The 26186-nt window shown below is 46.9% G+C and overlaps 1 protein-coding gene, 1 non-coding gene and 1 pseudogene across 6 annotated transcripts; 2 read left to right on the top strand and 1 right to left on the bottom strand.

Moving 5' to 3' along the window:
• Positions 1-303: 303 nt before the first annotated feature.
• On the top strand, positions 304-11785 carry LOC101422700 (SIN3-HDAC complex-associated factor pseudogene; annotated as a pseudogene).
• On the bottom strand, positions 1015-1121 carry LOC111759645 (U6 spliceosomal RNA). The gene has a single exon (XR_002793566.1). It is a non-coding gene; the product is annotated as a U6 spliceosomal RNA (small nuclear RNA).
• Positions 11786-18266: 6481 nt separating the features above from the next.
• Positions 18267-22889, top strand: LOC139437321 (saoe class I histocompatibility antigen, A alpha chain-like). Of its 5 annotated transcripts, none has more exons than XR_011647083.1 (8): positions 18268-18578; positions 18703-18972; positions 19122-19468; positions 20028-20224; positions 20418-20525; positions 20914-20946; positions 21102-21149; positions 21313-22889. XR_011647083.1 is itself a non-coding variant. In XM_071211030.1 (8 exons), exons 1-8 carry the CDS (start codon positions 18289-18291, stop codon positions 21315-21317), a joined length of 1377 nt encoding a protein of 458 aa, XP_071067131.1. In that variant the 5' UTR covers positions 18270-18288; the 3' UTR covers positions 21318-22889. The 5 variants fall into 5 exon arrangements, 4 of the variants coding, with proteins under 4 accessions (XP_071067133.1, XP_071067132.1, XP_071067131.1 ...); XM_071211030.1 differs by having other exon boundaries at positions 18270-18578; positions 20028-20303; XM_071211033.1 differs by having other exon boundaries at positions 18446-18578; positions 19193-19468; positions 20028-20303.
• Positions 22890-26186: the final 3297 nt, after the last annotated feature.

Below are 26186 nucleotides of genomic sequence, written 5' to 3'. Positions count from 1 at the left end.
TTCACCTGCCTGGCAGACGGAAGGGGTCTGTGGAACAAAATGATTAAGACCCCTGTTCTAGGGAAAGAGAGAGAGTGGTTTCGGGAGAGCTGACAGCGAGCAAAACGTGGAGAGCAGGTGAGGGCCCTATGGCAGGTGAGGGCTCTATGGTAGCTGAGACCCTGGAGCAGGTGAGGGCCCTGGAGCAGGTAAGGGCCCTGGAGCAGGGGAGGCCCTGTGGCAGGTGAGGTCCTGGAGCAGGTGAGGCCCTAGAGCAGGTGAGTGCCCTGGAGCAGGTGAGGCCCTGGAGCAGGTGAGGGCCCTATGGCAGGTGAGGACTCTATGGCAGCTGAGACCCTGGAGCAGGTGAGCCCTGGAGCAAGTGAGTGCCCTGGAGCAGGTGAGGGCCTGGAGCAGGTGAGGCCCTAGAGCAGGTCAGGGACCTAGGGCAGGTGAGGCCCTGGAGCAGGTGAGGCCCTAGAGCAGGTCAGGGACCTAGGGCAGGTGAGGCCCTGGAGCAGGTGAGTGCCCTGGAGCAGGTGAGGGCCTGGAGCAGGTGAGGCCCTAGAGCAGGTCAGGGACCTAGGGCAGGTGAGGCCCTGGAGCAGGTGAGGGTAAGCATGGGGGCAGACAGAGCACTGGCATGTCAAATCTTCCCTGGCCCAGTCCCCTCTGCTCGGTTTCCCCTTCTGTCCGAGGACAGAGGACACCATCTTCTACCTGACCTCCAGGTGACACTTCAACACCTTGCGTCTCAAAGTGTGGTCCCTGCCTAGAGCCACTTCCTTTCATCTCAGGGGAGCTGCTTAGAAACACTCTGGGTCCCAGCCCAGACCTCCAGAATCCAACCCTGCCTTTAACAAGCTCCCCAGGTGGTCTGTCTGCATGTCAATTGGAAAGGACTCATGTAAAGGTCTGTATCAGAATGAGATGTCATAATATTAAATTCAATAAAGATTCTGGCAAAGTGCTGGGCATAAGACATGGGCTTCATGGATTTTTTCTTTTACTTATATAAAGGGTATTTATTTGGGGTTGAATAGGAAACACTCCAAGAATCTGCATGTCGTCCGTGCACAGTGGCCAGACTAATCTGCTCTGTACTGTTCCAATTTTAGTATATGTGCTGCCAAAGTGAGCACTGATGTATATTTTTGAATGATAACAGCTATACAAGTAACTAATCTATATTGAGCGCTCACTACATGCCAGGTACGGTTCTCAACTCTGCATATGGCCATTCACTTAATCATCACAGCTACCATGGGGTAGGTACTATTATTCTTCCCACCTGATATATGAAGATGTGGAGCCAAAGGTTTCAACAACTTGGCCTCTTTCATTCTAGCAGGAGCCAGAGCAGAGAACCCAAGCAGCTCGGTGCCTGGCTCCTGTGCAGACGTGGTCCTGACAGGCTGGAATGAATTCCCCAACACCTCAGCTCTTTACCTGGCAGGTGGAGCACCAAGTTGCATGAGGCAAGTAGAAACAGAGAGAGCTGTGACGTGTTCTTTACGGGCATCCCCAGCATAGCAAGTGCTGGTGCAGGGTGAGGACATGGGGAAGCCTTCTGGGGTCTGGGGAGAGAGGTGCACCCCCTCCAGGGTCAGTGTCAGCACACAGGGCCTGCCCTTGGGGAGTGGAGGGGCTGCCCCAGGAGTGGGGGTCACTAGGGAAATCTCACCAGGGTGGGGAGGAGGGAAAACTCAGAGATGCTGGAGAGCAGAAGGGCAGCTGATGGGAACGGGGGAGCTGCGGCCCTTCCCTGTATCCGAGAACGTTCCCATCATCTCTGGGAGGTGAGTATTTTCCTGTGGAGGGTGCGGATCTCTTTGACAAGGTCAGAGAAATGGGTTCTGGACTCACGAAAGTCTTCATTTCACCTCTGCAGACAAGTTGGTAGCCAGTTAAGTCCAAATTCCTAGTGAGTGAGGCTAAACTCACAGAAAAGGAAGTTCTTGGGTCTGTGGTGAGAATTAGATGGTGTCACCTCTCTCCCCAGCTGCCAGGGCAGGAGGCTTTCAGTTAGACCTAAGAGGAAGGGGCAGCAGGGCCAGTGGGGATGGGAGAGACGTGGGCATTACCTCTGCTCGCCTCCAGAGGGCGGTATGGCACAGGGAGGAAAGCAGCCTTCAACCACCTTTCTACCCACTGTGCTGTGTTTTCCAAGGGGGAGGGGACAAGTGGAGATGAAAGTGGAGAGGAAAGGAAATACACATTACAGTGAAAAAGGCCCCGGTTGGGCCCCTGCTAGCCACTGGCTGGTGACCTTGTCAAGCACTTCATCCTCTGGGGCTGATTCCCCAGGAGACCCAAGGCCCTTTCAGACTCCTGGACAAGCAGGTGAGAGGCACCTCCTGACTCAGGGGTACCTGGCTCAGCCCCTCCACTCATGGAGGGCACACAGCGCAGGGTAAGTGTTCTCTTCCCCTCCCAGGGCAGATGGCTAATGCCTGAGCACTGAGCAAGGAAAATGCCTGTATTCCAGAGCCTGCCAGACCCTGGAAGCTGCCCTTCCACACAGCATTTGAAAGTTCTGGAGGAAAAAGTGAAAGTTGGGTGGGAAAGAGGAATGGAAGGCAACGCTGGTCTTCTCGGGTTCCAAATTTATTGTATTCTATAGAACACAGTTCCACTTATATTTTACATTTTTAATGGTATTAGACATTAGCTTAAGTACAAAAATATCATAGTTTTAAATGGATGTTCCAGGACCAGCCTAAGAATATTATTATTCATAAACATTTCTGGGGGGCAGGTATACTCCCAATACCAAATAATCAATTTTTGAATGATGTGACCCTTTGAGCACAGCCCTGTGGTGGGCTTGGGTGTTTGTGTGAGTGAATGACATGGTGTGTATATCAGAGCATCCGTGCTCTCCTATAGAGTCATCCTCATGGTGGGTGGTGAAAGCCCCTTTCCCTGGAGATGCCGTGTCTAAAGGAGGTGGGGCTGGGGGACGAGCCTCCCTGCTCTGGTGACTCCGATGTCCTATGAAAGCAGACAAGAGCAGAACTTAGTTTCCACTTTTCCTTCCCTGAGGACCTGCACATCTTTCCTCCTTGAAGAGCCAGCTCAAAGGCTCCTCCTGAGAGAGCGCCCCCTGCTGCATGACCTGCTCCTGGAGCTCCTTCACCTTGACTTTCCTCACTACCTGCAGCAGCTGCCTGTTCCCCTGTGCTGGTTCCTGTCTCCACCTGGTCCTGGGAAGTGTTCTGCCTCCAGCAGGTGAGTGTGTGGAGATCAGGCACTGGACCTTGAGTTATCAGTCGGGCCTCAGGATATAAACCAGCTCCCATAACTGGGAAGATGACGCTGGTGATACCACAGCAGCCTGCAGTCTTCCAGGTGCTGGGATTGCACTGAGCGTTTATCTGAATTAGTTCTTATAATCTCCGCACCATGCTGAGCATTTACCTGGATTAGTTCTCACAATCTCTGTAACGTGCTGAGCATCTACGTGGATTAGTTCTCATAATCTCTGTAACATGCTGAGCATTCAACTGGATTATTTCTTATAATCTCTGCAACACGCTGAGCATTTACCAGGATTAGGTCTCATAATCTTAGTAACAGCCCTGAGAGGAAGTACTATTAGTACTGGGTTTTCTACAGAGACTAAGAAACTCTCCAGGGCCCCACAGCTAGAAGGGCCATCTCAGTCCAAGACTCAGCCCAGTGCCCTAACAAGACGGCGGTCACCGCAGGATCATCCTCGTCTCCTCTCTGGGATGAAGGAGTCAGATAAACCTCAGTCTCCCCATTGGAAATAATCCCCAGCACCCTCCTCCCTCTCTCCAGCATCCCCACAAAGGACTTTCTGCCTCCCTTTTCTATCACATATGGCACAGTCACTCACTTTTAGGAGCTCGGTCCTGACTGCAGACACTTCTCCAGCTCCTTGACGAGGGCGCCAAGCCTGCAACTTTCTCAGGGACCTTCTGGACTTAGTCCTTGCGCTCCTGCAGGACCTGCTCCAGCTCCTCGACCTGGCCAGCAGGGGGAGCTGCTGTCCCCCAGCTCCTTCTGCAGCCTCTCCACAGCCGCTTCCACCTGCTCCTTCTTGGTTTCCATCTGGGCCTGTGAGGGGTAGAAGGACAGGCATGCTTAGGGAGGGGCTCACAGCGCTGGGCTCCAGGAGGATCACCAACATATTTACTATTGATGAAGGTGACGGGTGATGGAAGAGTTTTAGTAAAGGGTGGAAGTGATGGCAGCACAACCTTGTGGTGTAATAAATACCATGAATTGAAAGTGGTTAAAATGGAAAATTTTATCCTATATATATGTTGCCACAATAAAAACTTAAAAAACAAAACATATAAAACTGTACACCACAAATATTGAACTCTATTGTAAACTATGGACTATAGATAGTGATATAATTAAAAAGATGCCGGTTCATCACTGACACCAAAGCTACCTCACTACTGCAGAACATTAATATGGAAAGATGTGTATGGGGACCATGCCTGGCTTACAATTGCTCCAACAAAAAGAAAGAAAGAGGACAAGAAAGGGTAGGGAGTAACTATTTCCAAGGCTTTCCCCCAAATAGCACCATGGTAGAAGCAGCTGGTCTCAGGATAAGCTTACCATGAGGAGGGCGTCTTATCCAGAGATTCCATAATGATGCCACACTATGCTCCCAGAGCCATATGGACCTAAAAAATCCTTCCATGTCTGTAATAACATCCTAACCCTCTGAAACCTTTACAGGGTAAAGTGGGCTGATTATGGTCACTTTTAGAGAGGAAGTGAGGCCAAGGAAGGTGGGATTAGCATCAACAAGCTGAGCAGAAGAGCGTGTGGCTGGTCTTGGCCACATCTCCTCCTATGGGGCAAGCTCTGATGGGAGCTGAGGGGAGCTGGGGAGATCTTCCTGTCCCAAGACTCTCTCCTGGTCAAGTACCAGGAATCCCCTGGATGACTTTGTAGCCTGAAAAACAGAGATGAAGAGTCCAGACATGCCACATCCTGAGCCTGCGGTGTTCAGTCAGCCTCATGGCCAGGGCTAGAGTCCAGGCACCAGCTGAGCCTTCAGCCCCCCCCCCCAAGGTGGTGCCCTCAGGCAGGCAGGCTGGAGTGCCACGGCCTGAGACCCCAAAGACCTGGGTGCTAGGCATTTCACTGGTACGTGGGCTTGGCTTTGCCCTCCAAGCACCACACTCTGGACCTTGGTTTTCTGCTCTGTAAAAAAATGTCTGCTTCTGAAATTGGATGTTTGACTAGAAGATTCAGAACCACTTCTGCTCTATGCTCTGTGACTCCGTAACCTGGATTCCAAATGCCTCTGTGCAGGTGGGGAGTAAGTGTGGAGCATCTGCCTTTCTTTCCAGCTATGGACAGACACCAGAGAGCAGCCGCCCCAGGCTGCGGAGAGGACGCTGAAGGAGGGGCAGGGGAGCAGCCTTCACCAGGAGCACCTGGAGCTCCTGGGCTTCGCGGCACTCCATGTCCTCATCTCACCTCCCTCCATGCTCAGAGATTCCAGCGACTCCCGAGACGTTCCTGTGGGGAGGTGGAGGGGCAGAGAGAGGTGGAGAAATTAGCACCTCAACTCATGTACAAGCATCTGCCATGGGTGGAGCACATGGTTAGGGACTGGGGGTTTGAAGGAGTAAAGGCCGATCATTGTCCGTAAAGAGGGCACTATCTAGGAAAGGGGAATTCCCAGTGGTCAAAATGCAGAAATTGAGCTGTGCATAGAGAGATAGGGCAGGGGGGCAAGGGTTTTAGACAGAATTAAGCATCTATTTCTTTTTAGGAGGTACCAGGGGATTGAACCTCGGACCTCATACGAGGAAGCAGGTGCTCAACCACTGAGCTACACATTCCCTGCACAAAGCATTTCAACTGGCCCTTGAGAGAGAATCTCACCTGGACAAGAGAAGAAGAGGAGAGCATTCCAGGAGGAAGGGCTTGCCTGTGGGCAGCCTCAGAAGTAGGAAAGTGTAGGATAGGTTGGGAAAGCAGGTGTGGCTCAGCCAGGCTGGACACAGGTGCCTTGGGGAGGGGCACTGGAGAGGGGACAGAAGGGAAGGAAGCATCCCACCTGCAAAGCCTGTGTGAGCAGCTCCCTGGGATGCCTGCATGCCTTTGGGCAGGGAGGATCCATGAAGGGACTCTGAGCAGAGCAGGATGACCTCTGCCTCTCAGGAAGGTGGTGATGGAAAGGGTGAGAACTGAGGAGGGAACATCCCAAGAAGACCCCAAGTCTGATAGAGCTGGTGAGGCCTGGCTGTAGAGAAGGCAGAGTTAAACATCTGAGATGTTTCTGGGGAAGCCTCTTCAAGACCTGATGGCCAGAGGATGAGCCAGCTCTGAGAGACAGGCAGTGGGCAGTGCCCTTGACCCCAGGGGACATTCCTGCAGTGCTGGGCTCCTCTACACCTCCCTTTCTCAAAAAGAAGGGGTGCACCTATGAGATGCCTTTCCCTTCCCTCCTTTTCCTGGCCCCCGGGGTCATAGTCAGTCCATGGCTCAGGTGGATCCAGGGGGCCAGGTGCACCTGCCCACAGCCAGCCAGGGGGTCCTTCTCAGGTGGGGTTCTGCACACAGTGAGGTCAATTCTTCACTGTACTGTGGGGTCCATAAGATGGCCACGGGGCTGGATACATGTGGAGAGTCCCCTGAGGCTGGAGTTCAAGACGCCTAACAGTGAACTCCCACAGAGCCAGGTGGAGCCATATCGCCTGAGGTCCCTCCAGCTAATGTTGTACTTAATGGTGAAAAATGAAACCTTTCCCACTGAGATCAGGAACAATACAAGGATGCCCACTCTCCCCCTGGCATGCAACACTGTGATAGAAGCTCTAGCTAGAGCAATTAGCCTAGAAAAAGAAATTAAAGGCATCCAAATTGGAAAGGAAGAAGTAAAAATTCATTATTCACTGATGATATGATACCATACTTAGAAACTCCTTCCAAATCCACAACTAAATGAATAGATCATATAGACAATTTCTGCAATACAATGGTATACTAGATTAATATGCAAAAATCAATAGCATTTCTATGCACTACTAATGAGCAATCAATCTTAGGAGGAAGTCAGAAAAAAATTCCATTTACAAGAGTTACTAAAAGAATCAAAAAGGAATAAATTTAGTCAAGGACATAAAGGACCTATATTCAAAACCCATAAAATAATGCTAAAAGAAACCAATGACAATCTAAATAAATGAAAGGATATTTCCATGCTCATGGATTTGGCTGTTCCTCAGGAAACTAAGTATAGGACTGCCATATGATCCAGCAATCCTGCTACTAGGAATATATTCAGAATAACTGAAAGCAAGGACGTGAGCAGCTATTTGCACTCTGATGTTCATAGCAGCTTTATTCACAATTGCCAAAAAAATGGAAACAAGCTAAGTGTCCATCAGGTGATGAATGCATAAAAAACAAGTAGTATATTCATAAAATGGAATATTTCGCACCTGGAAGAAGAAATCAAGTGGGGAAGCACAAGACAACAGGGAGTAACATTGAAGATATTATGTTGACTGAAATAAGGCAGACACAAAAAGATGAATATATTATGGTCTCACTAATATTAACTAAATAGAATGACTAGAATTATGGATTTGGACTCTGAAGTGTAGATTGGTGTGAGATGGAATGTGGGATGAAAAGGGGTGATGTTGGATGTATGTGGATCATCTTCCACAGAGATTGCACCATTTTTTTTTTATTTAATTCCCCTCCCCCGGTTGTCTGCTCTCTGTGTCTTTTTGCTGCGTCTTGTTTCTTTGTCCGCTTCTGTTGTCATCAGCGTCACGGGAAGTGTGGGCGGCGCCATTCCTGGGCAGGCTGCACTCTCTTTCGCGCTGGGCGGCTCTCCCTATGGGTGCACTCCTTGCGCGTGGGGCTCCCCTACGCGGGGGTCACCCCTGCGTGGCGCGGCACTCCCTGCGCGCATCAGCACTGCACATGGGCCAGCTCCACACGGGTCAAGGAGGCCCGGGGTTTGAACCACGGACCTCCCATGTGGTAGATGGACGCCCTAACCACTGGGCCAAAGTCCATTTCCCGAGATTGCACCATTTTACAGTCCCATCAACAATGAAGGAGTGTTCCTATCTCTCCACATCCTCTCCAGCACTTGATGTTTTCTTAGAGTGGCCATTCTGTATGGTAAGAGATGATATCTCATGGTGGTTTTGATCTGCATTTCCCTAATAGCTAGATATGTGAACTTCTTTTCATGTGTCTTTTGGCCTTCTGTGTTTCCACACCATGACAAGTCATCCTATTAAAAATGCTCTATCCATTGAGCCAAATGCTCTATCCATTGAGCCAAAACCACTTCCTGACATCTTAATTCTTAATGATATCTAGTCTTCCAACTCATGAGCTATAGTTAAAAGCACTGTAATGTTTTTGTAACAAAAGCAAAGTTGGTACCATATTAATTCTATTAAAGGTAGAAAAAGAAAATGGGGTTTGGTTTTGTGAGATATGAATATGATTAAATAATTTTTTTCTTCATTTTTTTTGGAGTAATAATGAGACCTTGACTATGTCACTTAACTAATCTGTGTTCATCTATTCATCTTTCTGTACACTAGAGGAAAACCTGATGAGCAGTTGCAATTAGGTGTGATAAACGTTCCTGGAAAAGAACTTTTTAGGAGTAATTTTTCTGTGACTTGTTGAGCTGCATTTTCCTACTCTTTCATTTTTTGAATTTTGAAATAAAATTGTTAATAGGCGGCAGACTTGGCCCAGTGGTTAGGGCGCCTGTCTACCACATGGGAGGTCCATGGTTCAAACCCCGGGCCTCCTTGATCTGTGTGCAGCTGGCCCATGCACAGTGCTGATGTGCACAAGGAGTGCCCTGCCATGCAGGAGTGTCCCCCGTGTAGGGGAGCCCCATGCGCAAGGAGTGCGCTCTGTAAGGAGAGCCACCTAGTGCAAAAGAAAGTGCAGCCTGCCCAGGAATGGTTGCCGCACACAAGAGAGCTGACACAAGATGACGCAACAAAAAGAAACACAGATTCCCATGCCACTGACAACAACAGAAGCAGATAAAGAAGACACAGCAAATAGACACGGAGAACAGACAACCAGGGTGGGGGTGGGGGGAAGGGGAGAGAAATAAATAAATAAATAAATCTTAAAAAAAAAACTATGGGAATTTAAAAAAATTGTTAATAAACAAATTTTTAAAAAAGATGCTGTAAACATTATTGACATGACAACAAAGGATTTAGAATATTACACAGACATAGTTGATAAAGCAGTGGCAGGTATGAGAAAATGAGTCCAACTTTAAAAGAAGTTCTACTCTGTGTAAAGTGCTATCAAACAGCATTGCATGCTACAGAGATAACTTTAGTGAAAGCAAGTCTATTGATGCAGCTGACTTCTTCGTTGTCTCATTTTTAAAAATTGCCACAGCCCCCCACCCTTCAGCAGCCTCCATCTGATCAGTCAGCAACCATCAACATCGAGGCAGGACCCTCCACCAGCAAAGGATTATGACTCGCTGAAGGCTCAGGGGAGGGTGAACGTATTTTTAACAATAAAGTATTTTATGTAAGGTATATACATTGTTTTTTAGACAGAAGCTATTTATTGCATCCTTAATAGACTACAGTACTGTGTAAGCATAACTTATATGCATTCAAAATCAAAAAAATTGTGTGACTCATTTTATTGCAATATTGGCTTTATTGCTGTAGTCTGGAATTGAATCTACCTCATCTCCAAGGTAGGCCTGTGCTGTTGTACCTGTGGAAGGGATAACGTTGAGGAGACTTTTCACTACAACCACAGTGTCCTCTTGGTGACCTCCAGGAAAGACCCTCTCTCCAGTGTCAGTAAGGCATTACCAGGTTTCTTGTGAAAACTGTCTAATGTATATGTTTTGGATCTTTTCACTAAATTTTCTCTTTTATTTGGCTTCCAGGAAACTCAGAGCCCAATTCAGGGACCCCTGGAGTAAGAAGATGAAAGCTTATGTCCATATGTGGCTGCTAAATATATTCCTGGTTTCACTTTGTATTTTTCTGTCTTTATTTTCACTTCAGCCCAATTTAGCCTCTTATTTAATTTTCAAATCTTGCTCTGTGTGGTTTTTGCTGTTGTAACTTACAGTCCCTCCAGGATGAGATAAGGTAAAAATAAATAATAACCCCCTCACCCTGCCAGTCCTGTCTTGGGGTGGAATCAGGTCAGTGACTTGGGGAGAGGCTGGGGAGAGACTGGGGTGACCGGCCTTAGAGGGGGCGGGGCAGGCCATGATGCAGTGCTGGGAACTGTTCCCAAAACACTTGGACCTGAGAAATGCCACATTTTTGTAGTTTTTGCAATAAACTTAAAATTGGCAAAAAGTATTTAAAGTTCAATTTCTAGCATGAAATGGACAGTAAAGGAAAAACAGAAACAACTTATGCCAATATATTTGATAACTGAAACAAAATGGACAATTTCCTTTAAAGAGACAAATTATCAAAACTGGATCAAGAAGAAATAGGACATGTGAATAGCACTGTGTCAATTAAAGAATTTAAATTCACATGAGAAACCATCCCAGAAAGGAAACTCCAGGCTTAAGTGGCTTCATTGTTGAATTCTACCATATATTTAAGCAATAATTTATAACACTACTGTGGAAACACTTAGAGAAAATAGACACTTTCCAAATCATTTTTTGATGCATTACCAAAGCTGACAAAGTTATCAGAAGAAAACTGTGGTGGTTAAGTTCATTGGTCAACTGGGCCAGGCAGTGGTGTCCACTTGTTTGGTCAAACAAGCACTGGCCTGTTTGTTATTGTGAGGGTATTTCATGGATTTAAGTCATCAGTACATTGATGGCATCTGTGGTTGATGACATCTACACTCACTGAGGACTTTGCCTTCAATAATGAGAGATGTCTGATTAAATCAGTTGAAGGCCTTAAAAGGAGAAGTGATGGTTTCAGCAGTCAGAAGAGGGTATTTCCATCTCTACTTCAGCCAGCTTCTCCTGGGGAATTCATGGAAAACCTTCACTGGAGTTCCCAGCTTGCAGCCTGCCCTTCGGAAATCAGAATTTGGACTTGCCCATCCCTAATGAAGTAGAATATCAATAAGATCAACCACATATAGAAAAAGCATTTAAAATTTCAACATCCTTTGATAATAAAATTTCTCCGCAAACTAGGAACAGAAGGCAAATTCTGCAAGGTGAGAAAGGGTACCAAGTCCTCTAGTTCTCGAGTCACTGACAGGAAATGCTATGAAAAAGACTTCCAGAGCTGTTTTGGGCTGCAGGAGGCTCGTTCAGCAGATATCTGCAATGCCTGCATCCTGCTTGTGAAGAGGTGGAAGAAGCTGCCATCAGGGCCCAAGAAAAACTGGAATCAGATGGTACATGCAAGAGCAGGACCCAGCCTAAAGACTACATTGAAACCAAAGAAAGTGAAAACTGAATCTGGAAAGAAGATGAAAAGCAACCAGATCAGTAAACTGCAGAAAGAATGTAAACGTCAAAATTCTGACACTCACAGTACCACATCAAGTGTCTCCCCAGTCCAATCTCCTTGCTACAGTAACTAGTCAGGTGATGGTTCAGATGGTTCAGAGATGGCTTCTGGCTCTAAAGGACACCAGTCTTTTCCTTTTGAGATCTCACATACTGGAAAAGACAGAAAATATGCTGTGGGATTATGCGTATAGGCTGTTTTGGGGACATCCTCCTTGACACTCATCTGTTCAAGCCTTGCTGCAGCAACAAGAAAGCAGCTGTTGAGAAAAGAAGCCAGAAGAGCAGGGGCCAGAGCCTCTACCCATCTCCACCCAGGAGTGGTGACAGGTTTATGCAGATGGGAAACATTTTTTTTTTAAGTTTGGAAAGATAACACAGTGACCCTTTTAACTTGGATACTTGCTATTCTGCCAAAAGACAATTTCTAGAATGGTTCTGAATGGGTTATTCTCCCCCCACCCCACTCAGTTCCACAAACTCTGAAGCCAGTGTCTAGTTTAGTATAAGAAATGTACATTTAAGATGCTGAGTATTTCATAGGAAAGCTGAATGCTCCTGTAAAGTCCTGTTAGGTCTTTTTAAAATCCTTCTCATAAATGAAATTAGGGGAATTTCAGGGGACAGAGATGGGATTTGCTGTATGATAAACCATATATAGTTTTAGTCTTTTTCTATATTGAGAAAAAGTGGTTGGAGCATTTTTTTTAGCTGGCTATGCTTGTTTTCCCTCATGATAGTAAATTTTACATAACTCAGTAACATGAACTTGCCCATAGACAAATTTGCTAGTAATTTTGAAATATTATGGTCTTGCCAAGATTCTGATGGTTCAAACCTGTACTACTGAAATGTTAAGCAGGACAAACTAAGCTTTCTGGTGCAAATACCTTGAAAGAGAAAGTAATTACTAAATATACAGAGAGGTAACTTGAGTGTGTACATTGCATCCTGCATCACCTCCCTCCATGTTAATATTTTATAAAGATTTTGATTTATATGAAACTTCTGAAGCAGAATTGAAACTCCTCTTGGGAAGTGGCAAGGTTCAGGATCAGCAACCCTATATGAATAGTACCAAAACATGACCACCTGATAGAGAACACACCCTATTCTCTGAAAAATAAAGTGCAAGTCTTCAAGATGGCACGAAACAAAGGTTAATGCTTCCAGGGGCACATTTCTTAGAGGGCTTGCTGGGTGTGTGTATATGATTACTTATGTTTGTGTTCTGTGATTGTTGGTGACTTAACTGAAAATCTGCACGATTCTGTTTTAGCTCTGGATTACTTCAATTGACCTTTATAAATGTTTTATCTGTGTAGAGTGGGTGTTTGACTAGTTTTAACCTATTAGAGATTTTTTTTTCTTTTTGCTATATTTAAAGTAAAATTCTACTAGAAGATAAAATGTGTGTGTTCATGCTGAGCAGGTTGGTTTTTGGTTTGACTTCTTCTAGTCAGGCTTTCTGAACGTTGACAAGGTAGGTGATAAATCCAGAACGTGGAGCTCCTCAGTTCTAAAATCTCCATTAAAAGCCTCTCACTTGAATCCAAACCAAAGTACTCTCATTGCCTCATTCCTAAAATTTCAGGGGGAAAAATGTCATCACTTCAGATTTTTCATGAGGGAGGAACATTTTTGCCTGCCTTTTAATGACATGACTCAGTGCTTATCTTTAAAACTGGATTTTAAAAATTGGGTAGTATAAATAACATAAGGAGTGAGCCTCTTTTTATAGGCACCTTGTGGTTTTATAGTTCTTAATCTAAACATAAGAGTCTCTATTTCTTCTTTTGGAAAAACCTACATGCTACATGCCACCAAATGCACAGACTATACAGTGAGTTGGGTTAGCCTTTGGGGTGTATTACAAGAGTCCCAACCATTATCCTCTTCCTCCTGATTTACATTTGAAATATTTTTTGTACCTTTTGATTGCAGTATTGGTGGTAGAATATACTATGATATGGATCATCTCTACTTCTGTGTTTATTTATTACTAGACCTCAACCAGAGGTCTTCTTTTCCCCTTTCCATCTTTCTTTGCCTGTAGGATGTACTGTATGTAGTCATGCACTTTGTATTAACATATTAGACATCAACAAATCTGTTTTGTACTTTTTTATACTGTTGGATACTTATAATCAAAACTTTTACTAGGGTAGTGAGTAAATGTAGTCTTGTTAGAAAATTTTTAAAAAAAGGAAATAACAGACATACAGATTAAAACAGAAGAGAAAGTGTCTCATTTTGTAGGTGACATGATTGTGGACATAGCAATGCTACGGTTCCCTACACAGATATCATCTTACATACCTCTGGCACTTTGCTCCTGCTAATGAAACAATATTGTTACAGTATTAGTAATTCACCTGAAATTCATGCAGGTTTCATTAGCTTTACTCCCTGTCCCAGGATCCCATTCAAGGTACTACATTATATTTAGTCCCATCAGATCTCCTTCAGTCCTCTGGCTGTGACAGTTCCTCAGACTTTCCTTGTTTTTGATGACTTTGATATTTTTTAGGAGTCTTGGTCAGGATGTATAGAATGCCTCTCAGTTTGTTTGATTGATTTTTTTTTTTCTCATGGTTAGACCAGGCTGTGGGTTTTTAGGGAAAAGGCCACAGAGATGCCATATCTCAACAGAATAAGAAGAGGATGTAGCATGAGCCTCACTCATCTCTGGTGATGCATGCTGGGTTTTCCATCCAAGGCAGCATTTCCTGGGATTCTCAGCCTGAAGTTACTCTTTACATCCCCCTTCCATTGTCCACTTTGGAAGGGTGTCTTCTAAGCACTCCACATTAAGGGGTGGGGAGTTATGCTCAACTCAGTGAGGGTGGAGCATCTACACAAATCACTGGGAATTCTTGTGTTTGAGAGATTTGTCTATTCTTGCCACATTTATTTCTTTATCCAGTCATTTACAGGCTCATGGATATTAATTTTGTACTTTGGGTTATAATACAGTTCTGTGCTAATTATTTCACTGTTCAACTTGTTCCAGTTTTGGTCATAGAAAGCCCTTCCAGTTGGCTCCTGAGTCCTTCTGACAGGGCTTTATGTTTTGGGCAATACTCATTTTCTGGTTCTCCCATATGCTCCAGATTCATCTTAAGTACTTCCTACCCCTGCCCTAGACCCAGCCTTTTCTGCAAGGACCATTGGTTCAAGTTTGAGATAATGTATTAGAAACTGAGGTCTAGGCACTGGGTTTGGTCATTGCTATTGGGGCATCATTGCCTCTAGGCCCTCAGTAGAGGGAACTAGCAATTATGTTCATAATAATGCATTTTTAACACACATTTATAATACATATATATGCATATATTAATATTTATGCTAAGCTGTATTATGAGGAACAAGAGTTGATTCCATGTCTCCAACTCTAATCCAGTATCATATATTTCATTCTGGCTTCCCCCCTTTCAAATCAGTAACCGCTGACTTCTTTGGTGAGAAATTTGGCTCTCAACACCCACTATATATTTACTATTGTTCAGCCTTCCTACACATGGGTAGTTATTCCAGAATTTTTAGCCCCTACCCCTTGAGAAAGAACTTTACCAACTACAGTCAGTGCTTATGCATAGTTGCTTTTGTCTTCAGTCTTACAGTTTCCAGCCATCTCTAAAGGTCCTCAGTCCAGCAGCCCCTCCCCCTCCTTCAATGAGGTCATCCATGCACCTGTAATACAGCTGGATCCTTCTGCCACAGTCTGCAGCCATCCTGGGACTCCCTGCCTGCCTGCCTGGATAACTTTTTAAAGTTTGCACATCCAGGTTCACTCTTTGTGCTGAAAGCTTTATGGGTTTAGACACATGGGCAGTGTCATGTATCCACCGTACAGTACCATACAGAGTAGGGAGAGGGCTCTAAAATCCCTTGTGTTTCACCTAAACAACCCCTCCCCCTCCCCATGGCCATGGCAAAGAGGGATCTGCTTTCATTATCTATAGCCTTACCTTTCCAGAAATGAATTTAGATGGAACCAGACAATGTGGAGCCTTCCCAGAGTGGTTTCCTTCACTAGCAGTATGCATCTAAGATACTTCCATGTTGTTGCATGAATTAACAGCTCATTCCTTTTAATGGTTGAGTAGTACTGTATACTATGCATCAAATGATTACCACTAATTTTTTTAAGGTACTGTGATTAAACATACATGGAAAGCAGGTGCTCAAACTACTGAGCTACACCTGCTTCCGAACCACCAATTGTTTTATCCACTCACATATAGAAGAAAAATATGGTTCCTTCAAGTTTTGGGTAATTATTAAGCTGCTATAAGCATTTCATGTAAATATATGTTTTTAAATTAGATGCACAAATACCTGGAAGTGGCATTGCTGGGTTGTAAGTCAATGTTCAGCTTTAAGAACCTGCCAAATGCCTCGGTGGTTGCTGCCCCCTTTGTCCTTCCTGCCAGCAGGGAGTGCAGGTTCCTGGGGCTCCATGTCCTTGCCAGTGAAGGGGTCACCACTCGTTACAAACTGAAAAATGCCTTCCAACCCACCAATGACCTCTACATCCTAATCTCTGCACCCTGTGAATATTTCTTTATATGACAAAAAGGGGCCTTTGCATATGTAATTAATCTAGAGGTGGGGGATTAGCCAGGATCATCCCCATGGGCCCTAGTTGTGATCACATGGATCTCTTAATAGGGAAGTAGGGGGAGATTTTACTACACCCAGAAGAGAAGGTGATGAGAAGACGGAGCAGAGATTTGATGATGTTGGTCTTAAAGTTAGAGCTATGCAGCCAGAAGCCAAGGAGAGCTGGCAGCCCCCAGAAATGGAAGAGGCAAGACACAGGTGCTCTCTCTGCTAGAGCCTCCAGGGCAGTCAGGCCTGGCTGACACCTTGAATTTAACCAGGGGCATTGATTTTGGATTTCTGGTCTCCAAATTTGTGAAAACATAAATTTCTGTTGTTTAAAGCCACAAAATGTGTGAAAATTTGTTCCTCTGGCAATAGGCATGAGCCCACCAGTTGATTTTAATTTAGCTATTCTAACAGGTATGTACGGGAGCATCTCATGGATGTTTTCATCTGCAATTCCCTAATGACAATGATGCTGAGAGTGTTATGTGCTTATTTGTCATCTGTGTATCTTCTTTTGTGAGGCATCTGTTCAAACGCTAGCCCATTTAAAAAATTGGGTTGTTTTCTTATTATTGTGTTTTAAGAGTTATTCTGATAAAGGAAGAAATCCTTTATCAGAAATGCAATTTGCAATATTTTATCTCTGTGGCTTGAGCCAATGATAATACATAAGCTTTCAAGAAAAAATTAGAGTTTTGAAAAAGTTGTATCCATCATGTTCAGCTTGACAACTTTCCAATACTTCGACATTTTCTTGTGGGATCTGTGTTAATTGTAACAAGTATCACCTTTTCGAATTATGGAATGAAATGTATCCACACTGGAGGATCTACATAACTCAGTGGGCCAAAGTGCTACTTTAAAATCTTCATGCATTTGTACAAGACCCTTTCAATGTGCAAAGACAGACCCGGTATTACAATGTCAAAAGATGAAGTATTCAACAATAAGATTTCAGACTGCAACTCACCTCTAGGAACCACACTCATGTGGATTTAATATGGTATCAAAGGTGAATTTCAACTCTCACCTGAAAAGGCTATTAAAAATACTCCTCTCAGGAAGCAAATGTGGCTTAACTGATTGGGTTCCTATCTACCATATGGGAGACCCTGAGCACATGTCCCAGGGCCTCCTTATAAAGGCAATCTGGCCTGTGCCCACAGAGAGCTGCCATCCCATGCCTGCAGAGAGCTGGTGCGGCAAGATCACCCAACAAAGGATACAAGCAGACACAGAAGAATGCACAGCAAATGGACAAAGAGAGCCGACAGCAAGGAAGTGGCAAGAGGGAGGATGGTAAATAAAATAAATCTTTAAAAAAAAATACTCCTCTCTTTTCCAAAAACATTTACAGGTGAGGCTGAATTTTTGGGTCAAACCCAAATAACAGATTGAATGTGATATGGTAGTCCAGAGGTGCGCTATTTGAGGCAGCTGAGAAAGATTTGCAAAAATGTTAAAGATCCACTCTTCTTATTACATTGTTTTCTTTTGGAATTAGTTACAATGTGTAATGAGCTTTGGTATAAATATTAATCTATAGAAATCTGTATTTTACATTCCATTTTAATTTCTAGTATGGTCAGTGTATAAGTCAGGATTCTCTAGGGAAACAGAATCAACAAGGGATATCTGTCGATAGTAAAGATTTATCAGAGTCTATCACGCAGCCGTGGGGATGCACAAGTTCAGGTTCTGCAGGCAGGCTGCAGCCAGGCGCTCTAATGAAAATCCAGTGATGATTCTTGGTGAATTCTGGGAGATGTTGGCTGTCCAAAGATGAGCTGGGAAATTCTCTCTCAATGCTAGAATCGCTTCTGCTTTTAAGGGATTCAGCTGATTTTTGTTAAGTGTCATTCAGTGCTGATGGCAATCTCCCTGATCGATGTAACTTAATCTGTTATCTATGATTTATGACTGCAGTAAATTCAGTGGTGACTAAGGCCCATAAATGCCCTTGTATTACAGTTAGCCCAGTGCTTGCTTGACCAAACAATGGGGCCAATTATCTGGTCCAGTAGACACATTAGCCTAATGATCACAGTCAGTAGCAGTAGAAGTCACCCAAATCTCCTTGAGGACTCACAAAATTGTAAACTGTGCAGAGTCAGGACCAGGCCTCACTGACGGGGTGACAGAGTGCTCAGTGCAGGGGAGGGGTCGGGGCCAGTCCAGGACCCGGTCTCGGCTCTCAGGGTCTCGCCAAGGCTGGCATGTGGGGCGGGCAGGCTGAGCTGGGGAAACCCCGGTGCCCTCAGTTTCAATTCTCCGTCTCCCCGCCCGAGTCAGGTCCTTCTGCGCGGATCCTCGTGACGCGGGCCCAGGCTCCCTCGCATTGCGGGGCCGGTTCTGGAGAAGCCAATCGCCGGCCCCGCGGCCTATCCAGAGCCCGCCCCAACACCTCCCGACTCGGGTTCCGCCAGACCCGGGGATCCGGCCATGGTGCCGGGGACCCTCCTCCTGCTGCTCTCGGGGGCCCTGGCCCTGACCCAGATCCGGGCGGGTGAGTGCGGGTCGGGGGACGCTGCCCCGCGGAGGGGAGCGAGGGGACCTCTGGGGGGGACAGGACCCGGGAAGCCGCGTCCCCTCATCCCGCCCTCCCCCCACACCCTTTCCTGTCCCCCCAGGCCCCCACTCCCTCAGGTATTTCAGCTCCATCGTGTCCCGGCCCGAGCGCGGGGACACCCACTACCTCGCCGTGGGCTACGTGGACGACACGCAGGGCGTGCGGTTCGACAGCGACGCGGAGAGTCCGAGGTTGGAGCCGCGGGCGCCGTGGGTGGAGCAGGAGGGGCCCGAGTACTGGGGGGAGCAGACGCGGAGGGCCAAGGAAAACGCACAGGATTTCCGGATGGACCTGCGGACCCTGCGCGGCTACTACAACCACAGCGAGGCCGGTGAGCCACGGGGCCGGGGGTCCGCGCACGACCGGGATCCCCAGGAAGGGCCGGGGTCGCCCCGATTCTCATGTCCCCAGTGTACCCCGAGGCCGCGGGACACGGGACCCCCCACCCCGGAGCGCAGGAGGGAATTTTTCTCTGTTTAGTTTTCAGTTTACACCAGACCGGCCCAACCCAGTCAGCGCCGGGGGCGGGGCAGGCGAGGGGGCGGGTCCAGAGTCTCACACCTACCAGATGATGTCTGGCTGCGACGCGGGCCCCGACGGGCACCTCCTCCGTGGGTACCTTCAACACGCCTACGACGGCGCCGACTACCTCGCCCTCAACGAGGACCTGCGCTCCTGGACGGCGGCGGACGCGGCGGCGCAGATCACCCGGCGAGAGTGGGAGGAGGGCGGCGTTACTCAGTATGAGAAAGCCTACCTGGAGGGCAGGTGTGTGGAGTGGCTGCAGAGATACCTGGAGAGCGGGAAGGAGACGCTGCTGCGTACAGGTACAGGGGCCCGGGGCCCTCCCCGATCTCCTCGGGCTGGGCTGCGCCCCCACCTGCGTCCACAGGGACGGGAAATCCAGTAGGTGCAGGAACACTCTCCTGCCTGGAGTCCAGGGGCGGGGTCGGCCCAGGTGTGCAGACCCTGAACCCTGAGTGACTCGCAGAGGCCCCGCCCTCTGTCAGGACAGTGAAGGGTCCAGCCTCCCCCGGGATGGAGGAGACCATCCCTGAAGCACCTGGGGAGCAGGTCAGCCTTGGGGACCACCGGGACGTTCTCAACCTTGTTCCTGCAGCTTTTCTGAGCCCCTCAGCCTCCACTAGATCAGGGCTAGAGGTCCCTGTTCACATCACACACCTGGGGCCTCCTGCACTGGATGGTCTCACCTGACCCCAAAACTTCCAAGAATAGGACTTATCCCGGAACCCCAAGTCCAGGCTGGTGTCTGGGGCTTCCACTGCCCCCCAAGACTGTCCTGTCCATTCCTAGTGGTCATATGAGAGCTGCTAGAATGGCCAGGAGAAAAATGGAAAGTTCCTGAAGTTTCTGACCTTCCCGCAGACCCCCCAAGGACCCACGTGACCCACCACCCCATCCCTGACCGTGGGGTCACCCTGAAGTGCTGGGCCCTGGGCTTCTACCCGGCGGAGATCACACTGACCTGGCAGCGGGATGGGGAGGACCAGACCCAGGACATGGAGTTTGTGGAGACCAGGCCTGCGGGGGATGGAACCTTCCAGAAGTGGGCGGCTGTGGAGGTACCTTCTGGGGAAGAAGAGAGATACACGTGCCAGGTGCAGCATGAGGGGCTGCCCGAGCCCCTCACCCTGAGATGGGGTAAGTGGGAGGAGGTGGGGGCCTCTTCTAGGGAAGCAGGAGCCCTTCTGAGCTGCTCCAGCAGGGTCAGGGCTGAGCCTGGGGTCAGGGCCCCTGACCTTTCCCCCTTCTCAGAGCCGCCTTCCCATTCCCCCATCCTCATTGTGGGAATCGTGGCTGTCCTGGTCATCCTTGGAGTGTCCGTGGTGGCTGGAGTTCTGATCTGGAGGAGGAAGAGCTCAGGTAGGGAAGTGGTAGATGTAAGATTTCTTGTCTGGGGGGTTTCCAGCCCAGGTAGCAATGGGCCCTGCCGCTTCCTGGTACCATGAAGTCCTTCCTCACACACGTGCCCATCCAGTCTTGGCCTGTTACTAAACTTACTTTATAAACCTGTGAGAGAAGTAGGACAGTGTCCCCATGATGACGTGGAGGCCCCTGTTCCCAGCAGTCAGAGGGAAGGGGCTGCTGAGGACAGACCTCCAGGAGGGCAGAAGGTCCAGCCCCACACATCTCCTACCTCATGTTTCCTGATCCTTCCCTGGGTCTGCAGTCACAGTTCTGGAAACTTCCCCAGATCCAGTACTAGTTCTCAGGACCTCATGTCCTGCTCTCACTAGTTGTTCTTCCACAGGTAGAAAAGGAGGGAGCTACGCTCAGGCTGCTTGTAAGTGGTGGAAGGAGGGAGAGGTGGTGTGGAGGGTCAAGGCTGACTTGAGGCTTTGGGGAGTGTAGATGGAGCCCACAGGCGGCTCACCCCATCACTCCTTGACTCACATCCCTCGGGGGCTCTGACCAGACCCTGTGTTTGTTCCTCTCCAGCCAGCGACAGTGCCCAGGGTTCTGATGAGTCTCTGGCGGCTTCTAGAGGTGAGACCCTGGGGGCCTGAAAGGGGAGAGGGGTTGGGCTGAGAGGACATGCCTGGGTCCTGGGGATTCCTTGGACGTGGACATGAGCACTGTGGAGGGCTGGTCATGACGTCAGCATTTACAGAGTTGACCTGAACGTGCTCTTGATTGTTTTCTTCTGTAGCGTGACAAAGCTGCCTCGTAGGGGATGGAGAGATTCAAGAACTGTCATGCCCTCATGTGACTTCAAAACCCCCTTCCTTTGCATGTGAAGACTTTCCTTCCTTAGCTGGCATCTGTGTGTCTTCATTCCCATTGTATACTAGAGGATGGGGAGGTAGCTTGCCCCATGCCCCCACGTCCCCCACATTGATCTTTATTCCCTGCCCCAACTGACCATCCTGCTTAGGAGACCTGGGTGTGGAGCGTCCACAGCCCTGTCTTTCTTCATGGTGCCCTGAGTTGCCCCTTCATGCTTCCCTTGAAAATGAGAGTCTGGTTATGATTTTGCTTTTACAAATTCTTGCTATTAGATGGGATTGAGGAATCAGTTGAGGGATAGGAAGATTTTTAAACAAGAAAGAGGAAGTAAATTGCTCTGAGAACTTTCCCAAACCTGTGTGTGCCATGCTGAGTGTTGCTGTGAGGAGCCAAAGGTAGACAGACCTGTGTCCAGTCAGGGCCCCATCCACGTGGGCTTCACACTGTGGAGGATCTACAATTTTGACTTTAACTCCTGGTGGTTTGGTCCTTTTCTGCCCACCTGCCCTCCCTCTCTCTCTTACCCAGCTCCACTGACCCCAATGCTGGCTGCAGCCCAAGCCCGTGGATTTGTAGAGCAGACCCTAATGTAGACCCACAGGTGGGCAGTGGGGTCTTAGCCTGGATTGCTCTTGTCTTGGAGGGAGTTGAAAATGCGCTGTAGTCATGGGGGGGTGGAGGGAAGGGGAGGAAGAGCAGCGCTTCTGAGGACAGTCCTGGCAGCCTCAGTGTCACGTGAGTGGAGGTTGTGCTATCACTGGCAGGAGACCACAGCTGTGTTAGGAAAGGCACTGAGTGGTGGGTGAGGGAGTAGGGAAAAGAGGTTGAAATCAGTGCAGTGTTCCAACTAGAGATGTCAGTTGCTCTGCCTGGGATAGGAACAGGGAAGATAGTGGGAAATATAAGTATATATTTATAAATATTATAGGTTTCCTAGTGGATTAAGTTTTGGGTTATGAGAGAATACAAAGTCAGGAGGACACACAAAAATTCCTCTATGCAAAGGAAAAAAGGAATTGCAAATAGAAAGGTGGAGCTGTAGCCAGTGAACTGGGGGAAGACTTTGGAAGGAGATAGTTGTAGGGTCATTGCAGGCATTTTTTTTTCCCAGGGAAACAAGAATCTGAGATGTCCATCAGAAATGTAAGTTAGGTTGTCAGTTACCATTGGAAATATTAATCTGGAGATAAGGAGAAGTGTCTGGGTTGGAGACACAGATTTGGGGGGGTGATGTCATATAAGTGATATATCAAACCTAAGGAAAGGACAAGGTCACTGAGGGTGTGATTAGCTACAGAAAGGAGAGGTACAAAGACTGACCCCTGATGTGGGAAGAGTACCAGATGCTGCAGGATCGGCATGGAGGATGAAAAACAAGGACAAATGTCAATCTTGGAGCCAGAATCAGACTGGAACTTTATCTGTTACATTGATGGCACTCAGGTTTGGTTGAATAAGTGAGTGACTAATAAATGACATCTGTCAACTCATTTCCTTATACTCTGTTATGGGGTCCACCTTTTGTCTCTGTCAGTTTATCCTCACAAATAAGTACAGGGGCATTGCTGGATGGATAAGTGATTTCTGAAAACATTTCTCCCTCACTTTCTCCTATTAAGATGAAAAAACCCCAGATCTCTAAGACTTCAGAGGATCATGTGAGCACTGGCATTTCATATAACTCTTATATTTCCTTGTCCATGCACATTTATCTGTGGATAGGACCCATAACCTTTATAGTGTTTGTGTGACCCCCTTAAGAGTCTAATACAGCCCCCAGGTTTAGACACTAGGCTACTCCAAGTTGGTCATGAGCAGCTGGTCAGCAAACTTTTTAGCAGACACAAGGACACAATGTAAACACTCCTCCTCTGTTTGTGTGTCTCCAGTCTGGGACACGAAATGGTAGAGGTTCCCTTGGTGCTCTCCAATTCAGTTTCCATCTGGATCTCACTGTGGCAGGTAAATGGTCCACAGAGCAGCACTAGCCCCTGACCCTGTGGACTGTTGGTGGAGATGACCATGTTCCATCACCTTCCCTGGTGTCCGGGAAGGACTTAATGAGTAGTTAAGGGAATTTCATCTTCAGTAATACAGTGGGTGGGCTTTTAAGACTTTCTCTTCCAGTGAAGAGAACTAAAATTAATAGGTAAAATATAAGAGCATCCAAGGGGGTTCAAGTGTAGCTCAGATGTTGAATGTCTCCTTCCCTGTACAAGGTTCCTGGTTCCATCCCCAGTTCCTCCTAAAAGTAAATAAATAAACAAATCAAGAGTGTTAAAGAACAGGTGGACAATCATCTAGGCTAAAATATCTGTATGGAAAGGCATCTAGAGAGATAAGCTGCATTCATCCTAAGGGTATTTGTCAAATCTGAAAATCCTATCTTTAGTTTCTCATCTCACATGCTGCAGTAGACAGGAGCTGATACCAAACCTTGTTCTTCAGAGTGAAATAGAAGTCAGTGCACCACCCTGAAAAATCCAGGAAACCAAAAATTCATAGCCTTGAGTAAGGGACAAACAAAAGAAATCTGTCTACTTCTCCAAAGAAGAGTGTTCTGAGTTAACATGCCTTATAGGCAAGGGCAGGGGCTGAGTGATGGGAAGAAGAAAGTAACTGTTTCTGAGGAGTTGTGACCACCAGCCAGCCCTCCTGTGGTTTGTTGTCCAAATGTGCCTCACCTGTGGAACAAAATAACTTCAAGCCATGGATTTAGTGTATAATACCCTGGATTGGTGGTGATCTGGAAACTGGAAGAAGGAAACAAGAGCTTCCAGAGAACTCCATATTTAACCTGTGTGTCAAAGATTTTACATGATTTCACAAGGAAAAAGTGCAGCTCAAATCAAGAAACATCAATGAAATAGAAAAAAGTCAACATGTTAAAGAATCAGAAACAATAGATTGTCAAGACAGCCTCATAAAACTTTAGTATTGGAACTATGAGGTGCAGAGTACAACATAACCCAAATTATTTTCTGTAAAAAAGAAAATACCGAGCAGCAGGCTTGGCCCAGTGGTTAGGGCATCCGCCTACCACATGGGAGGTCCGTGGTTCAAACCCCAGGCCTCCTTGACCCTTGTGGAGCTGGCCCATGTGCAGTGCTGATGCACGCAAGGAGTGCCCTGCCATGCAGGGGTGTCCTCTGTGTAGGGGAGTCCCACGCACAAGGAATGCACCCTGTAAGGAGAGCCGCCCAGCATGAAAGAAAGTGCAGCTTGCCCAGGAATGGTGACGCACACACAGAGAGCTGACACAACAGGATGACACAACAAAAAAGAAACATAGATTCCCATGACGCTGTCAAAAACAGAAGCAGACAAAGAAGATGCAACAAATAGACACAGAGAACAGACAACTGGGGTGGGGGAGGGGAGAGAAATAAATAAATAAATCTTTAAAAAAATCCTTAGCTTAAAAATTCCTGCAGAACATGGGAAACTTAAAATGAACTAGGTGTTTTGTGAAAGAACCAAATATACTTCCCAGAAGTTAAAAATACAATAAATTGGGAAGCAGACTTGGCCCAGTGGATAGGGCATCCGCCTACCACATGGGAGGTCTGCGGTTCAAACTCTGGTCCTCCTTGACCCGTGTGGAGCTGGCCCATGCACACTGCTGATGTGCGCAAGGAGTGCTGTGCCATGCAGGGGTGTCCCACGTAGGGGAGCCCCATGTGCAAGAGTGCACCCCATAAGGAGTGCCACCCAGCATGAAAGAAAGTTCAGCCTGCCCAGGAATGGCACCACGCACATGGAGAGTTGATGCAGCAAAATGACACAACAAAAAGAAACACAGTGGCTGCTGGGGGTCGGGAGTGGGAGAGAGAGATGTGATGTGGGGGCATTTTCGGGACTTGGAGTTATCCTGGGTGGTGCTGCAGGGACAGTTACTGGACATTGTATGTCCTCCCATGGCCCACTGGGTGGTCTGTGGGAGAGTGTGGGCTATAATGTGGACCATTGACCATGAGGTGCAGCAGTGCTCAGAGATGTATTCCCCAAATGCAATGAATGTCTCATAATGATGGAGGAGGTTGTTGTTATGGGGGAGGAGTGGGGTGAAGGGGGTAAGGGGTATATGGGAACCTCATTTTTTTTAATGTAACATTAAAAAAATAAATAAAGACAAAAAATGCAGGAAAAAAAACACAGATTCCTATGCTGCTGACAACAACATAAGTGGACAAAAACAAGAACATGCAGCAAATAGACACAGAGAACAGACAACTGGGGTGGGGGGGGGGGAAGGGAGAGAAATAAATAAAATTTAAAATAAACAAAAATAAAAATAAATACAATAAATTGAATTAGAAACTCAGTTTGGAATTTTACTTTGGATCATGATGTAGAAACAGCAACCAGATTTGCTTTCCTGCCCTAAACAACTTCAAACTCAGATAAATATAAGAAACAACATTTTTCAAACACTGGAGAACAGATATGACAAGGATTTATGGTGGCTGAGATAAGGATAACAATAGTGGTGAGTTCTACAGTTGTGCAAAGCAAGCAGCAGGTGGGAAATAATAAAGAATAGATCAAAATTCAATGTGATTGAAAATAGAGAAAAACAATGAAACGAAAAGCTGTTTCATGGGGAGATATCAGTACATTATATAAACCTGTGCCTAGACTGATCAAGATAAAAAAGACACAAATTACCAATATCAGGAATGAAAGAAAGGATATTTCTACTCTCTTTAGGGAGTAATAGGACAAGGGAACATGCCAATACATTTCTCAACTTAGATGAAATGCACAGTTTCCTTGAAAAACACAAAAAAGAAAAAA

Source organism: Dasypus novemcinctus, chromosome 22 (assembly GCF_030445035.2).
Source record: "Dasypus novemcinctus isolate mDasNov1 chromosome 22, mDasNov1.1.hap2, whole genome shotgun sequence".
In the NCBI taxonomy this organism is placed as follows: Eukaryota; Metazoa; Chordata; class Mammalia; order Cingulata; family Dasypodidae; genus Dasypus; species Dasypus novemcinctus.
The sequence above is the reverse complement of the archived record's forward strand: the minus strand, read 5'-3'. Positions and strand labels throughout refer to the sequence as shown.

Excerpts from the sequence above, each read along its gene's own strand:
- LOC139437321 (XM_071211030.1), top strand. The coding sequence starts at position 18,289 with ATGTGGGGCGGGCAGGCTGAGCTGGGGAAACCCCGGTGCCCTCAGTTT. Across the intron at positions 20,526-20,913 it reads CTGGAGGAGGAAGAGCTCAG|GTAGAAAAGGAGGGAGCTAC; the intron begins GTAGGGAAGTGG and ends GTTCTTCCACAG. Across the intron at positions 20,947-21,101 it reads GAGCTACGCTCAGGCTGCTT|CCAGCGACAGTGCCCAGGGT; the intron begins GTAAGTGGTGGA and ends GTTCCTCTCCAG.